Source organism: Chaetodon trifascialis, chromosome 11 (genome assembly GCF_039877785.1).
Source record: "Chaetodon trifascialis isolate fChaTrf1 chromosome 11, fChaTrf1.hap1, whole genome shotgun sequence".
Taxonomy (NCBI): Eukaryota; Metazoa; Chordata; class Actinopteri; order Chaetodontiformes; family Chaetodontidae; genus Chaetodon; species Chaetodon trifascialis.
The window spans coordinates 11,010,642-11,026,741 of record NC_092066.1 but is presented as its reverse complement, the minus strand read 5'-3'; the positions used below and the strand labels follow the sequence as shown (position 1 = coordinate 11,026,741).

The following is a 16,100-nucleotide window of genomic DNA, read 5'->3' as shown; positions in this document are numbered from 1 at the left end:
ATTTCCTTTTGTTAATCTTCCCCAATATTGGCAGCACATTGTGTCTTAATGTGGCGTAGTTTAAATATCCTCCTTGTTCTACTTTGCTGCAGATTGAAAGAGGACTAATCAGAGTCTCCCAAAGCTTTGTGACTGCTTTAACATCCCTGGTTATCACATCAACCTTAATTACGGTCAGGAGCCCATTTCCTCTGATCTGAATCATTAGAATAATTCTGGTTAAGGGCTTGTGGTGCAGAGTCTTCTCAAAGCTTTCGCTCGCACGCTCCCTCCGGGGAATATTCGATGGAGATAAGTTTGAAGTGCAGCTCCAGCAAGTGAGAGCCTGACTCGTCAACAGATGTGCTGCACAATGTAGCAGGTTGCAGTCAAACCAGGGGGCATGGACACTGTCAGCGGCGTGTTACTGTATGAGAGCACTGGGACTCTGCTGTATATTTAGAAAGACAGAGTAAGACAGGAGGACTCGATCCATTCCTGAGCTATTTTGTTGTGCTGCATCTCATGAGAGTAAATACAGAAGTGAATGAAGCAGGGGGGAAACCCAGAGGTGTAAGATGGTGGGCGAAGGTGCTAAGAAGCCAGTTTAAGGGGGGTCAGGTTAGGACATAGCAGTGCATTACAAGATGACCTGTGCTGGTTACTATTTATGAATAGTTCATCCAGTGCCCTTTAAAAACACACACACAGACCTCTGGGGGTAAGCAGCAGTCGAGCTGAAGTGTTCCTGTACTGTCGTTTGACAGCAAAGCAGCATCCGGTGAGAGGGTAACCAGGATAAAAGGCACGATGATGGGCACTGCTCACTACCTGAGGCAAAGCCCCTTCAATGCAGTACAAGTGTTTGAACAAAGCAAGCCCAGTGTTCCAGATAGGGAATTAAGAGGGTGTTCATGTGACTTGCAGTCTCTCTGAGCTCCGCTGATTATGACTCAAACAGCAGCGACGACGCGCAGCTGGTGTGAAGAGCTCTGCCGCACGGATGTCAATTCCTGCCTGTCAAGAATTAATCTACGCCCCAGTTTTCTGAATTTCAAAATGCCACCTACATTATCTAGTCAATGAAGGAATAAAAAAGAAATTAGAAGGTGTGAGATGTTGATTAATTGTCCGGTATGTAGGTGGCTGCAAGAGCAGGGTGAAAAATGTTAACTTTTTTCTTTTTTTTTTTAGTTTAGGAAAAAAAAAAAAAAAAAAAAGAGGTCCACACTTTTGCTCCCCAGCTCCTGGTCATGTTTGTGAAATAAGATCCCTCCACTCCCCAGTGTTTTACCTTTGTGATATAATCTTGTAGGCATCGGGGAGGTAGCAGTTGACGTTCTCCATCTGGAATGGGTCAGCGTCACAGATCTTGTCGTCAGTTCGGCCGTAGTTGGCCGTCTCGATCATAATGACATCACTCCCCGGGCAGCGGAGATCAATTGCATATCCTTCGCATGAGAGCTCCCTCCTGACCAGCCCGAAAGGCAAGGCCGCACGGCTGAAGCCTGGCACAAGAGACAGAGAGGAAACTTTAGGCAAATAATAAAATTAATGAGTAGAGAGGGATCACTGCTTCAATACAATAAGACCACACATCACGCGGTAAAAAGATCCACTGGCACAAAATAAATAGGCAACAGCAGTCCAATGTTTACCACAGTTTTAAACAGACGGGCCATTACACGCGATACAGGAATGGGGAAAGACGAAACAATTCATCTCTCCATCTCTCTGTGGTCTAGGATGTTGGCTAAGGCATCTAATCTAAGTCAGTGGAGACCGATGGTAACCTCATAAATTCTTGAGCAAACACAAAGGCTACAGAGACATCAGGAAGGCCTCCACCTAGAGAACATCCACCGCAGAGCCAAACCTATCTGGACTGAGGAGAGTTTGTTTAATAGGCGTACAAACCCCCTCATTTGTTTCTTTTGCTTTACTTGCTCTGTAAAGCAAGATAGAGAAAAGGGCAGAATCGCGGCAGAATGGAGCGTAATATAATCCATTTTACAGTGTCGGCGATCGAAGAGTCTGGAGTCCACACAGGAGGAAAAATCTATACATGGAACACAGCAGATGGGAGAGCTGCCAAATAACTCCACTTTGGTGGGAAAATTAACTATTTCACTCAAATCCGTCCCACCCTCCTTTGAGCAAACTACAATGAAAAAGGTTGTTCTTCTGCGTTTCCTTTGTCTGAGTGATAAAATGTCATGTCGCAAATAGTGCGGAACTACAGAAGTCAAGATTTGCAAAGAGAGGAAAATACAAAGTGAGAAAGAAAGAAAGAGAAATCCATTATCTGAGGTTAAAATGATCCGAAGTAAAAAAAAAAAAAAAGAAAAGAAATGTAACTGTCTGCAATTCTGAGAAAACAATTAGGTAAAATCTAAGTAGAACATGCAAATACGTTCCATTTGAGAAGTGCAAGCAGAGCACTGCATGAACTGTCAATAATCGCCGTTGTTTGCAGCAATAGCGGGTCCCTGAGGGGGCAGCTACCATTTGTATTTTCTGCACTGCTCTCTGCTAATTAGCCTTCCTTTCAGCCTGTTACCTTTTCCATGCTCCCATGATTGGCTCCCAAGCATTGTCATGTACTAAGGCTTACCACCCCGGGTTCACTTTGCCCCCTCACTCTAATTATCCTCACACGTTTGACAGTCAGGGCCTGACGCAATTAGCATTGTTTGAACTGCTCAAAGTTGAAGTGATTCCGGCTTGAAATTCCTACCCTGAAACCCTCGACCCACATGTCTGCTAGTCATTTCGGCCCGCTGTGCCTGGCTCAGTTATAATGATATTATATGTCAGTCTGTTCATGTCACACTAGCAAACAGAAAAAAAGGAAAAACACAGACATCTGTGGAACATACACAGCAGAAAATGAAAAGTCATCGCATATTAGGAGAAACTTCAGCACACACTGGTAGTGGTAGCAGTATAGCAAAATATGAAACTAATGGTATAAATTCTCTGGCATTCAACCACTAGACATTTCATTATAATACCATGATCTATCAAATGGCCAGTAGATTCTGCTTAGCTGGACTGTTTATCACCTCATTAGGAGACGTCAGAGTAGCCGGACTATAAGTGGAGGGCTGTGGGGTCACTCCATCTATTCCAATAACCACGACAATTACCCAAGCCTTTCAGAAAACCTGTCCAGAATAGTGGATGATAAAACACAGAGTGAAGTCGCCGGCTTTACTGCGAAGACTAATGATCGTCCCGCCTGCCATTCCTCATGGAAGGAGTGACGGGTTTATCACGGCAGCTACAGAGAGCAGACAGAAAGAATGCATTTCATGGGGTTTTAAAATCCTGAGCAGAGAGACCATCTTTTGGCTGAAACACCCTCTCGGACACATTCACACACATGCGCAAGCCATCTGCCTTTGCAACCTTCTCTCTCTGGCTGTCCACTAGCGACTCTGCCGCATCTATCAGACCACTATGGCATGATGGCACATTGCTGTCAACACAGGCCTACCGATTGATTAAGCTTGTGCCTCGCTGGCCTCCTCCCCCCTCGCCTGTATAGATCTCTCTGGTCATAGGCTAACAGAACATCAATTAGGGGGAGTATCAAGACTGTACTGGCGGCCTTAAGAACAAATTGCTTCTTCTGCAAACTGCGGATAGTCTCGGCCTCATTAATGACTGTCTTGTCAACTTGTAATTGGGCAAGTAATGACAAATCTGTCTAAAAAGTTAAAATATATATAAAGGAGATTTCTTGGTCTGTAGGAGGAGGGGGAGGAGGAGGAGGAGAGCTGAATTCAAGAGAATATATTTTTGGTCGACTTAACTGGATGTTGCTTAAGATCTAAGGATTTGAGCACAGCTAAGGCGGCAAAACCTTGTGACAACAAAGGTTTCTGGATGTAGGTATTTTCCTGTGTTGATTTTCTTGGTTTAAACAAGTTTTGCGAGATTTTGGAAAGACATTGTTTGTGTGCACAAATGTCAATGTCTTAGGGAGCTACGAAAAGCTTTTCATCTCACGTTCTGTGCTTTGTTTGACTGCTCAACTTTGCAGAAGTTGAAGACTGCGACAGAAGGGCACCAGCTGCAGGGAAAACGGTGTCAGGAAAACTGCAGGGAAAAATCCATAACACGATCCCTGTGCAAGTGTTGAAAAAGAAGAAAGAGTGAGGGGCTGCTCTTTCTGTATCTCTACCTCAGGTTAGCGTTAAATTACACAATCAGTGAGGGAATTGAATAATGCTCTATATAGAACATTTAGTCATTTAGTCACATGACTTAGCTATAATTGGCTGTGATCCTTATTCCTGGCCCTGATGACATGAAGCCTTATCATGCATTCTGGTCAGTGAGTGACTGCGAGGAAAGTAGCTTTTCAGATTCCTCCCCCCTGACCTGCCTGCTAAGCCGTCTATTGAGCTCAAGAGAGCAAAGCATGGGTCTGGACCGCTTCTCAATATGTTGCATTTTGGGAGTTTTTCTTCTTCTCCAGTTGACAGCCTATAATTCACTGCCGACAATCCCCCCCACCTCATAATACATATTTTGTTTTCTATCAACACCCTTGAAATTGGAAGTGGCACTGTGGCTCAGATGGGTGCATCTGAAACCATCCGCAGAGTTACACTCGGTGGCTTTTAAAACCCTGGAGATGAAACGAAAAGATAATGGAGGTTTTGGTGTCGAGATATTGCCATTTGGTGACTGCAAGCGCCAGACCATAACACACATGTTGAGGTTCATCTGTTCTGTGTTTTAGCTGGAGCGAGCGCAGTTGTGACCAGCTTTTAACCCTACATACTCCTCTGCGTCAGGACATCAGACGGTGGGAGAAAGAGCTGGAGGAATGTTTGATCAGTCGGGAAAAAAAACTGGGCCATTTTTGGAGGGTAGACAGAGTGGTGAGGGCTGGCACAAACAGAGAGCAAAGGCGTTGGTTGACGCTTGTCATCCTCCATTAAGGTTCCTTTGATTGGCCTTTGTGGTCCTGGAAACGGCAAACAGCTGCATGCAAATGGTCCTGTTTCCCCTAGGCTGGCCCCCATTGTTCTGGGCTTGGGTTTGACAGGGACGCTTTCTCTGCAGCATAAAGGAGGGTGTAGCCTTTAGTCAAATAAGAGTGCCCCCACCGCGGTCACAGCAGGAGTGCTTCAAGATTGTTTGTCTTTTTACGTTGTTTTATTCCTGATATTACTGGTAGCCAACATCTTTGGAAGAAAGAGCAGATCTTAGAGTCAAGCTTTTCCTCCAACAGCGGGGGATGCTTCCATAATCCAATATCCGGAGTGACAGAGTGGCCATACAGCATGTTTTGCTCTGGTGGGGTAAAGATTTTCAAAGCATCATCAGTCATTTGGCGCTTTTTTCCAGCTCCTTTGTTCTTTTCTGCAGTATTTCTAATCTGTTCAGTGGAACATTTTGATTGCTGGCCAAGGAATCAAATTAGCGTAGAAAAAATTGAATTCAAGAGACCACTGCGGTAAACCTTTTATGTATTAAATAAAACAAAACTACACTTCACATGTCCATGCACATGCTTCTAAACCGACAAAGTAAACACTTGGACAAATTCAGCTTACACTGTACAAAGTCAGCACTCAAAATTTCCATCTCCACATCCCTCAATTTGTGAGGTATCCAGTATTGCTGCCTACAATGTGCAACACAAGTTCGCAAATGCTGCACGACCGCCTATCAGAAGTGAGAGACACACAGGGACGAGCTGGGAGATGAGAAAGGAGGTTTGGGATTCGAAAAATAACACCTGCTTTTCAAATACAGTCAACAACTCCAGAACTCCTCACTATGCCACAACGGCTCATATTTCATTTCAACTGCTGAAATGCGGTGAAACACTGAAAATCTAGTTGGACATATGGCACCATTTCCCATGACACTTAAGTCCTCGCTCTAGTCCACCTTGCTGGGAATTGTTTCTAAAGACAGTGTCAGACAAGACCACAAACCCCGGGGCTACACCCACCTTTCCCAGACAACTGCTATCAGACACTCTTGATTCCGATATAAGTATTCTAAAATAGAAACTGGCAATATAGGACTGAGTCCATTTGTGGTTAGACGAAGCGCTCTGAGTCATATCTCTTTTCTCTTTCTGGTGATACAATGAATTCAGTGTTGCCACTTCAAATTCCAAAGCCGCCATTTGTATTCATGGCTATGGCGTTTTCTCTAATGCGTCCCTTGAACGTTCACTTGACTTTTAAAAAAAAAACAGCAGGTGGGAGGAGAGAATCACATGCTGCATGTTGACGCATGTCTCCTTGAAGGGGTTTAAGGGTAAGGATTTGTCATATTGCTGAAGCTAAGCGTGACAGACCCTGCCGCTGCCTCTTAACTCCTCAGGTGGGTCCATTTAGAAACAGCTAGATCCTATCACACCAGATGCAGCCGTGTAATGCTTTCTCTTGCAGGAGAGCGGCAAAAATTTAAAGGGAAAATCCAGTATTTTTTCAATCTCGGGTTTCTTCTCATAACTGTGGCCATTCTGACATATTTATTCTAACTTTATGCAAACTGCCTGCATTGTGAAGATTTGGGAAATGCAACACTGACACACAACTTATATGAGGGCTAGCTGCACAAGGCTCCTAAAGCTTTCCACTTAATTTAGTAATCTTTCAAATGAACATTTTGGGAAATAGACTTACTTGCTTTCTTGCTGAGAAATAAACCAGAAGACTGATGCTCCCGTATTTATGAAGCTAGCAGCCATTTAGCTTGATTTGCACCAGCAGCCAGTTAGCTTCATTAGTGCAAAGCTTGGCTCTAGCTTTTTTAAAGGTAACAAGTTCACCAATTAAAAACAGTACCCCTTTTTTATCTCTTCCATACAAAAAGCATAAAAACAACACATTGTGGTCTGACAGCGACTCATGTCTGGTCACTATGAGGTAAGCTAGGCTAACCTGATGTTGGCTTCTGCTAGCTACATATTTATTGTACATCTACTCAGCACTCAGCAAGACCGTGAACAAGCATATTTCCAAAATGTTTACTATTCTTTTGAAATGCTTGTCTTTGAGTCCGACAAAACATAGACAGTCAGTAGCCCACTGGATTAGCTATCTAGATAACTACATAAAGATGTACTTCAGGGGCAGCTTTCCAGCTAACCAAATAACCTGTTCAACTGCACCGGTTTCATTACATTACTGTGCTGGAGAATAAATCAACTGGATATATATAATAGGATATGTAATAATTGGGTGGCTACTCGTGCTAAGCGAGACAAGCCTTTGAAATACTTTACATGAATATCAAATTAATGTTGAAACAGATTTACTATAGGAATTAAGAGAATAAGACCCTGATTGAAAAAGACCTGAATTTTCCTTCTAACATGCAAATCCCTTTAAAAAGTATCTAGCAACTCGACAATGTAAACAAAATGTTTGACATGCACAGACCGCTCTATTTTGATGTTGCACAAATCAGTCTGGGATTACACAACACACAGAAAATGTTTAAGTTTTGCCACAACTGATGCACAGTCGACACGGTGGATTATTTTCGTTCAACAGAACCGGAGGCTCAGCTGCAGAAGACTGCGGATGAAGAATTTCTCCCAGGGGAGTGAGAACTAAAGAAAAAAGCTTGAGAGTGGAGGCTATAATGACTGTGTCTTAATTTGGCTGCAAGTATCAAGGTTTTCTCCTCTGTCGATTGGTTGGATGATCCCTGACCCTGTGGGCGCACATCAAAGGAAACCAGCGAGGAAAGAGAGGAGCATCATTACATTAGTAATACATATAATCCTCTAAATGCAAAGAGGGTCAGTGCTTAATATAAGTCACACTGACAAGTGACAAGTGCAATTCAGTTGCAGAGACATTACCAGATGTGATGTCTTCTTTAGTTCGTTCCATAGATACATCACTCGGATTAAAGCAAAGTATAATTCGACACCTTGTATAGTCTAATGAGAAAACAACCCTTTCATAAAGATACAAATAACTGTCACAGAGGCTAAACATTCGAAAGAAAAAAAATGTTCGACTTGGAAGATGAAAAAACCTATATGCTCCCAGGAGAGTGCCATTTTGACAGAATTAGTTCATTGCTAGTTCAATATCTAACATATTGTTGCATCTCTTTTTTGCAGAGGAGTTGATGAAACACACAGAAAGAGGTGAGTTAAAGAAACACTCCCAAGTGCAGCAGGGGTATAGTTTCACAGGTTTGATCTACCCTGAGTGATGCTTAACTTCCCTCAAAGCCCATATTTTACCCCTGCACTTAAACCTCAGCTGGATTTTCCGCTCAACAAGATGTCTCAGAATAAGTCAGGTGCCTCCCTCGGGGTGGGGATGGAGAGGGAAAAAACGAAGGATGAAGTGGGGAAAAGGCAAAGAGGGGGATGTGGGTTTGTCTCCATCACATGCTTGTGTCTCTGTTGCTGTTTGCTGTGGCAGAGTCTCCCCATTTGACCCTCCTAATAAAGGCGCCACCCCCCTCCACCCAGCCCCTGCCTGCACAGAGCCGAGCCCAGGAGGCTTACTCGGTACGTCATAGACAGGGTGTCAAGAGAGGCTGAGACTGGAACACGAATTACACGAATAATGAGCCAGAGACTACAAGGATGGCTAGAAAAAGAGATCGGGGCCTTGAGACAATAATGAACAGATAATTCTGATAAGAGACACAGGTTTTATCTTCATGCTGACGCAGAGCCTGCAGTAGCCTTTAACGCAGTGGTGCTATCACTTTCACTGGGCACAAGTCCATTTTGGTCTTTTCGTGTCTCTTGACAAACCCACTTGTGCCCGAGTGGATGGAGTGATGTAGCAGAGGTTGTACTTATGCAAATGAGGTGGTGTAGTGCAATTTTGCTATTCTTTTTGGCATGAAATTATGTTTCTGTGTTCAAGAAACACACTTCTTCTTCTTCTTCTTCTCAATCCAAGATAAAACAACAACATACAAGAAATTTTTGTGGCTGTAGTTGGAGCACGCATAAAAAAAAAAAAAAAAAACCTTTCATGTATGTTTTGTTTTGCGTCTTTCATTTTGACATACGTTTTCAATCTAGTGCATATTTTAAGGCACATTAAAATGCAATTTTTAATGTAATTAAGGCAGAGTCTGTGCTGGCTTGGATTAATAGATGATTCTTATCAGGAATGTCTTGGGGACACATCCTCGGCTCCCGCTAACTATGTTTTCCAGATAGCATATAATTCTGGACAAAATTTGGTTGGTCAGATCTAAGGACATCCAGGAGGCTATGATAAAGTTGCCTAAGCAACAGCCTTTGCTTTCTGTGGCTGAACTGCCCCTCTGGAGGAAGAAAAATTTGTTTATTTTTGCTGTCGTGGCTCCACAAATACAAGTGCATAACTGCTGAAGTTAACCAAATTGCCATGTCATCAAAACTTCGATTGGCATGCTACTGTGGGACACAGAGGTGGGGTGCACAGAGGCATTAAAAAAAAGAAAAAAAAAATCAAAGCAATGTCATGCTCCCTGTAATGTGAAACTGCAGCATCCAGTGGAAGTTGTGGAATGGATTAATGCTGAATGATATAACCAATGGGATGCACAGCAATACACAGCTTGTTTACACCAAGTTGGCAATAGTGCTTTATGTTATGCTATCGCATGAACCAATCTTAGCTAGCTAGCTAGCTAGCTGGCTAACACACAGACACCAGGGTTAGGCTTGTTTTTTTCAGGCCAGGGCAACAGCCCCTCAAAATGTGTGTGCACGTCCCTGGTCAGACCCCTTTGTGCTTCCACTCTGTGTTTGCACTTGCATCCAGTTTCAGGAAAATTGAGTAGATATATGCATACACAGGATTCTCAGACTTGGATTGCGACAGTCCACAAGGTGAGGGTAAAAAGCCAAGATAATGTGTTAGCATGTTTACTGCCAGCTGACTACAGTTGGTTGTGCAAGCTCCTGCAGTGTCAGATAATGGACAACACTGGCTGTGGGTTTGATGAATTTGTTTTCTGGGTTTTTATTGAAAACAGGTTACAAGAGACACAAGAAGGAACAGATTATTGAAAAACGACAGTTGTTGTTTATTTACTACAATGGCTGTGAGCTGTAACCCCAATGCCAGACATTCTGAACAAAGCTGGTGGAAATGTTTTGTTGGGCAACAATTTAAGAAATCTCTGACAGTAGAACTGTACGGCTGAAACTGGAAAGTCATTGATTTTGAAGGGAGCTTTAAATGTGTTTTTTTGTTTTTTAATCTGATTATATGGTACGTTTGCATGAATGTTCATAATGGATATGATGGATTTTGGAAGGGGTTGGCTTGCTAAAAAAGTCAGTTTCAGTTGCAGTCATCATTCACTGACATGTTTTGCATTGTTTCAATCCATTGCACAGTTTGCCCAAATTTCCCAAACCAAACACAGGTGAAAGAATGAAGAGCTGTGGCAGGCTGATTAGTAACCTTGGCTGTGTTTTTACAAAATTTTCAAGAACAGTTAGCTTCATAGCTATATCCCTTCTTCTACAGTCTACACTAGTCAAGGTACCAAGGCTACCAAAAATAAGCCTACGCAGAGCATGTGACCTTCGCTTTGCAGATTGTATCGGTCTGTTGAGAGTCTCCCATGCATACAAAGATATTGCTAGCACACTGCGCATGCATGCTGCACAACAGGGGAAGCCTTTGTGGGCTTTTATACAGCTCTGTTTGGAGTCTCCGAGAATTTACCAGGAAAGTCAGAGAAAATAAAACATCCAGGCACATTCCTTGGCAGTAGCCCCCCGCTATCTCTGGAACACTGACCACTTTGATTGGCTTGAGCGTGATGACCTTGCCCCATTCCCTTCCACCAGCATTCCGGTCAATGCGAGCAGAAAACAGGAGCGCTGATAAGAGATGTGCAGATGGGGAGATCTTGATGACAGACAGTTTCCTGCCCCTCATCTTCGATGAAACCATTGTGCCTCGCACACTCAATGGGGATATACGCTACAAGAGGGGGTCAATACCGATAGCGTAAGGCAAACAAAAACGTCCTTTGTGCTGTGCTGTTTCTCTGGCTTTTTTCTTGCCGCGTACTTATTCAATTTCCTGCACGGCAGGAGAGGGCTTCCTTATCTTAGACTGTTTATACCTGCAAATCGGCTGGTGGCCTTTTGTTTGCAGGTGACCCACCCTGAGGTGACATTTAATTCCTGGACAAAAAATGTGTGGTCATGCTCTATGGCACAGCCTCTCAGCCTGAGGAGATTACTAATACAGTGAATGCAACAGAGCTGCATTCATGGCCTGTAGTGAGAGCTAGCAGGCAGACACAGTGAGAGAGATCCAACACACATTATTACACTGATTCGAATCATATGCCCTTAAGCCATGCAAAAGTGAGTGAAATGAGCAAGAAACCACTGGTAGGAGAACCAAAGTGGAACCAGTTTCATGTTATATTTACACATCAGTCGCTCTCTGCATGTTTTTCTCTGTCATAAGAACCGACACGTCAGATAATTTGTGTGCACACTAAAACACACACTTCAGTCAAAGAAAGCACACAAAAGCACATTTACAGAATCCATCATAATTTCGTTTATTGATTGTCATCCTTTCCTCACTGTCAGCGCCGCCATTTACTCTGCAAATCATAACCAGCAGTAACAAAAACACGAGACCTGAGCTGTTATGACATTTCTGATACAGATCGTGGAGGACAGGTAGAGACAAATGCATCATTTTTTAACAATTTGCACACAGAGTAAAAATAATTGTAGCCTTGCTCTGCTTCTCTTTGACTACGAGAGCGGGGCTCTTTGTTCAAATGGCCTTCATGTTCTTTTACACACATGATGTGTCTCCAAATTAAGCTCTCTTTAATGAATTAACGCTTAAAATGTATGTGACTACAAAACAGCTGGAGTGGCTGCGGTAAAAAAGAGAAGTCTCTGCCGCGGGAATTCAGTCAGAGCAACAATCTGCTTTGATTGCTTTAGTACAATGTCCCTTTGGCGTTAAATGTAACATGCTTGCTTTTGTTTTTGCATGTTTGTTTAGCTCTTGTGCTTTTTGTTCAAATGAAATTAGTTCTGACATGCCTCCAAGCTATTCAAAAGTATTCAGTGAACACTGAACCCCACTAAAATCCGACAGGTTCTTGTTGCCTCTGTAAATACTTTTTGTTTCTGTTCCAAACCTGATTTATAGTGTTGGCAAACACCTCCCCTACACACAAAGAAGGGAAAAACTCTACAGCTTTCTATAGCGTAGACTTTTATTTGAAACCCTTCTGCTTCCTCTCAAGATTAAATGCATTACTTTGTTATGACAGCTGAACCCTCCTGTGATGCAGCGACTCACACCGAGCAAATCCGAAAGTTTAGATTATGAGGCAAACTACTTTGTGGTTGTAAGACGGACTCATCTATTATTTGAATTAGGCTGCCCGGAGGAGAAAAAAAACAAGTGTGGACAGCATTTAAGAAAGGAAAGAGTGAGGTGGGCATCTGGTCCAATGTTTATACAACTTGTTACCATAAGGGGTGTGAATTGAACGGCTCCAAGATGCTGCTGAGCGAGTGAGATTTAAAGCGTGCTTAACAAATGGAATCAAACTGTCAGAAAACTGTAGCTCCTTGCCCATTAAATTAAGTGTTTGTTCATCAGCTGGCCATTAAAGAGTGACTTTTACAATCACGTCTAAGCACACAAAAGAGCACAAGGTTCTCTCCTAAAGGCAGAAAAAAGGTTTGCGCTCACATCCGAACACTGGATAGAGACATTTCTTGCTGCTTTTGCTTCACCAAAAACGCACTCAGGAAATCGCTGTTGCAATAAATCTAGGATGACCCCATCAAGGGTGATATTGTATTTCATTTCCTCAGAGTGAAATACTGATCCAGGAGATTCATGTGACTCTGGCTCATTTCAATTTCATGTTCTCTTATGATTCAAAACTTTCCAGGTCCTCGGTTATTATTAAAACAGCATATTGTTACGCAATGGTATACAGAAATATGCCTGCTGCTCGGTGCAGACACTGAAAAGCTGCATACTCCGGGGACTGTGGCAAAGTGCTGACAAAACCGTATTAAAGATAAAGGAGAAAAAAAAATAACAAATGTGATGATTTATCTGTCTCCATATGGCTCCCAATCTGAAAGAAAGTCCATTCAATCCAGATGATGAACCCCTGCCTTATTTCTTGAAATACTTCCAGTTGGGCAGAATTTCCATGCAAACCCGTTGTATCCGTTTTAGGTTTTTTTTTTTTCCTTTTTCTTCCTCTGTGCTTGTTCTCACCACACAGATTGACCAGTCATCTGTGAATCTCCCATGGTTTAGCTGATAATTCATGATCGCCCTGCCATGGACCCGCAGCATTCAATATGAATTATAAAATGGCAAGCCAAGCATATCAATGGATGACAGACTGGATATGTATGGCCCGGGGCCAGAGAGGAGTTAGAGCACAATGGTTTCCCCATTCAGTCAACCCCAGGACTGGAAATACCAGTGTGGCACAAGGGAGGGTCTTCCATCAACACAATGTATGGCACTGCTTGAGACAAACGTTGTGCTAAGACGTATTGTTAACCTTTGCAACCTTTTGGGGGAGAAACACAAGCATGCTGGTACATTCAACCGAGGAATATTTGACAATGAAAATAAAAAAATCTCCCTTGAACAGTGTGTTATCCAGAGCAGGTCCAGGCCAACAGAACAGAAGCAGAGCGGAGAATATTTTTAGGAATCTTTTGCTTCTTTTCGCATTTCCCTCATCTGCAATTCTTGCATCTACTGTTTTAATTATTCAAAAAATCAGCATTTAATGCCTCTCACTCTAGACCTAAAAAAAAAACGCTGCCTGGTTAGTCTGATCCCTTCCCTCTGCAGATATGACAGCTATCAAACACAACCCACTTAATCTTTTGCATTTCCCTTTTGTGCAATATTCAGATATGAAGGCCGAGGTGCTTGCTCTCCTTTTGGCATTTAAACACAACAGCTAACTAGAAGTGTTGACACTGACTGCACGACATAATCCCCCCATAATCTGTCTTTCTTTACTTTAAAGACTCAGATAACAGCTCTCATTCACTCGCAGCAGATACGTGTCTGTGCACTTGCCCCACCTTTGTGGCCGCTCCCTTTGAATCTGGTCGTGCTCTTTCATATCTGTAGACTGGGAGGTCTAAAACATCTAAAACAAATCTGATACCTGCATGACCTAGTTTTCTCCAGCAGCAGCGTCATTTTATAGATCTGTTATATAATGGCACAAGGACGTGGAAGAAATTGAGTACAAATAATGAGAAGAGGAAATATACATAGAAGTGTCAGTGTGCATGAAAAGACTTTCATATAACCAAACCCTATTTTTCATACTACTTATGGTTGCCATATTTTTTACAGTATCCATTCAACATATTTGCATTCTGTGATTATCGCCCTATACTTTAGATTTCATTGTCAGGGGTGGGGTCCACCATTCCCTGACTGTCTTCAAATTGCCTTCATGTGTACAAGAAATTCACATGAAAATGAAGCATGAGATCTGAAGCTTAGCTGACAGACACTCATCAGACTTTCAGGTAATTCCCAAATTAAATGTAAGGAAATTGCTTTAAACGATAGTCGTGACACTGGGAAATCTAGTTCCCCTCTCCTCACTGATGGATGATTTTTTGCAATTGAAGAGTTGTATTCCTCTTAAAAAGATCACATATAGTCTTGGGAAAGGATATAAAACCTCTCTGAAAATCTTACAGCCTTATTTGGAGTATATGGGTGCATCACCACCGTGGGGATGTGATCATTTCTGGTTAGCCAGAAAGCCAGAGGGCCTCTCTGAAGGATATTACACTGTGTTAGTGCAGTGTCTCCTTGTGTTTCATTCTATTCAGTGAGGAGAGGGGTATTTTTAGTGCTCTGTATGTTGTATATAATTGTTAAAATAAACCTGAAAATGAAATATTTCAAAAGAAACGCGTTAAAAAAAAACAAGAAAATGATCATTTTCGACTTTTGTTGCAAGCAAGAGTTTCGGAGAGTAATACGTAGAAACACGTTGTGAACAACCCTGACAAATCATCATCTCTTAAATTGTTATGGCGAACTTAGCAAACAGCTGTTTATTTACACATCCAGCAGTTACAGAGAAACATCATCAGTTTCTGGCAACCAGGCGAATGCCAGTCCAATAATCTCTCTTTGAGCTCTGCTTTTGGTCTCTACCAACTCCTGAGGGAAATATCTGCCATAGCTGCTCCACTCTGTTCACCAGCAGTAGTCTTTAATTGTGTCTGTCTGCTGTTTGGTGCTGAGCAGGGAGTGAAAAGTGGGTCTTTAGAGCTATTTGCTGAAAACTGCTGCAGCCTGAAACGACGTCCTGAGAGCTGTGAGAGCGAACCAGTAAAGCTGAGGTCGGACAGCCGAACAAGGAGCTGAGACTTTCCATAAAGCTCCGTAGAGCCAAGGAGCTGCAGATCCAGGTCATGATTCTCTGCAGGTTCATCACTCCAAGCAGCTCCTTTCATATCGCCATTTAATACATTGTTAATATAAAAATATTGATTATAGTTACTTTAAGGATTAGCTGAATAATCTATGCTCAATTACATGGATTTGCCAGATCTTCCCTGGGAGCGTTAAATTTCATTTGACTTTGCACAAATTGATAAAGCCCGACCGAGCTGTTCAGCTATATCGCGAGCATTTCAAAGGAATGGGGAATGTTTTGGGTGAAAACGATAACCTGAATATGCTCTGTCCTGGTGAGGGACAGGAGGTAATTATCGAGTAGAGGTTTTGATGCAGCGACTAGATAGAAACGTAAATCATAAGTGCGGGGATGCTGGCTGAAGGAGAGCGGCATGTGGACAGAATCACATATTGTTTTCAGTGGGATCCACACGCAAACACACACGCACACACACACACATTCCTTTATTGATGGATGGGAAAATATGCATTCTTAGGCCTGAGAGCCCTCACATCAACTGAAACCCAAAACCTGGACTTTCTGCATACCAAAGCAGTATTGCTCTTTAAGAAATTCAACAGGACTATTCAACTCAGTTTGAAAGCCGGGCTAAATCAGAGGGCCAGTCTTCAAATACCTCAGTAAGAGTCTTCCATATTATCTAAAATTGCTAATCTACAAAATGAAAA

General features: G+C 42.6%; 1 protein-coding gene across 7 annotated transcripts in view; it reads right to left on the bottom strand.

Moving 5' to 3' along the window:
• LOC139339070 (adhesion G protein-coupled receptor L2-like) overlaps nucleotides 1-16,100 on the bottom strand; it is an 85,892-nt gene that overhangs the window by 48,679 nt on the left and 21,113 nt on the right. For all 7 annotated transcript variants that reach the window (XM_070974515.1, XM_070974508.1, XM_070974511.1 and 4 more), the window contains exon 3: nucleotides 1,274-1,487. In XM_070974515.1, the coding sequence (XP_070830616.1) occupies nucleotides 1,274-1,487 (214 nt within the window). The remainder of the gene's footprint in view (nucleotides 1-1,273; nucleotides 1,488-16,100) is intronic.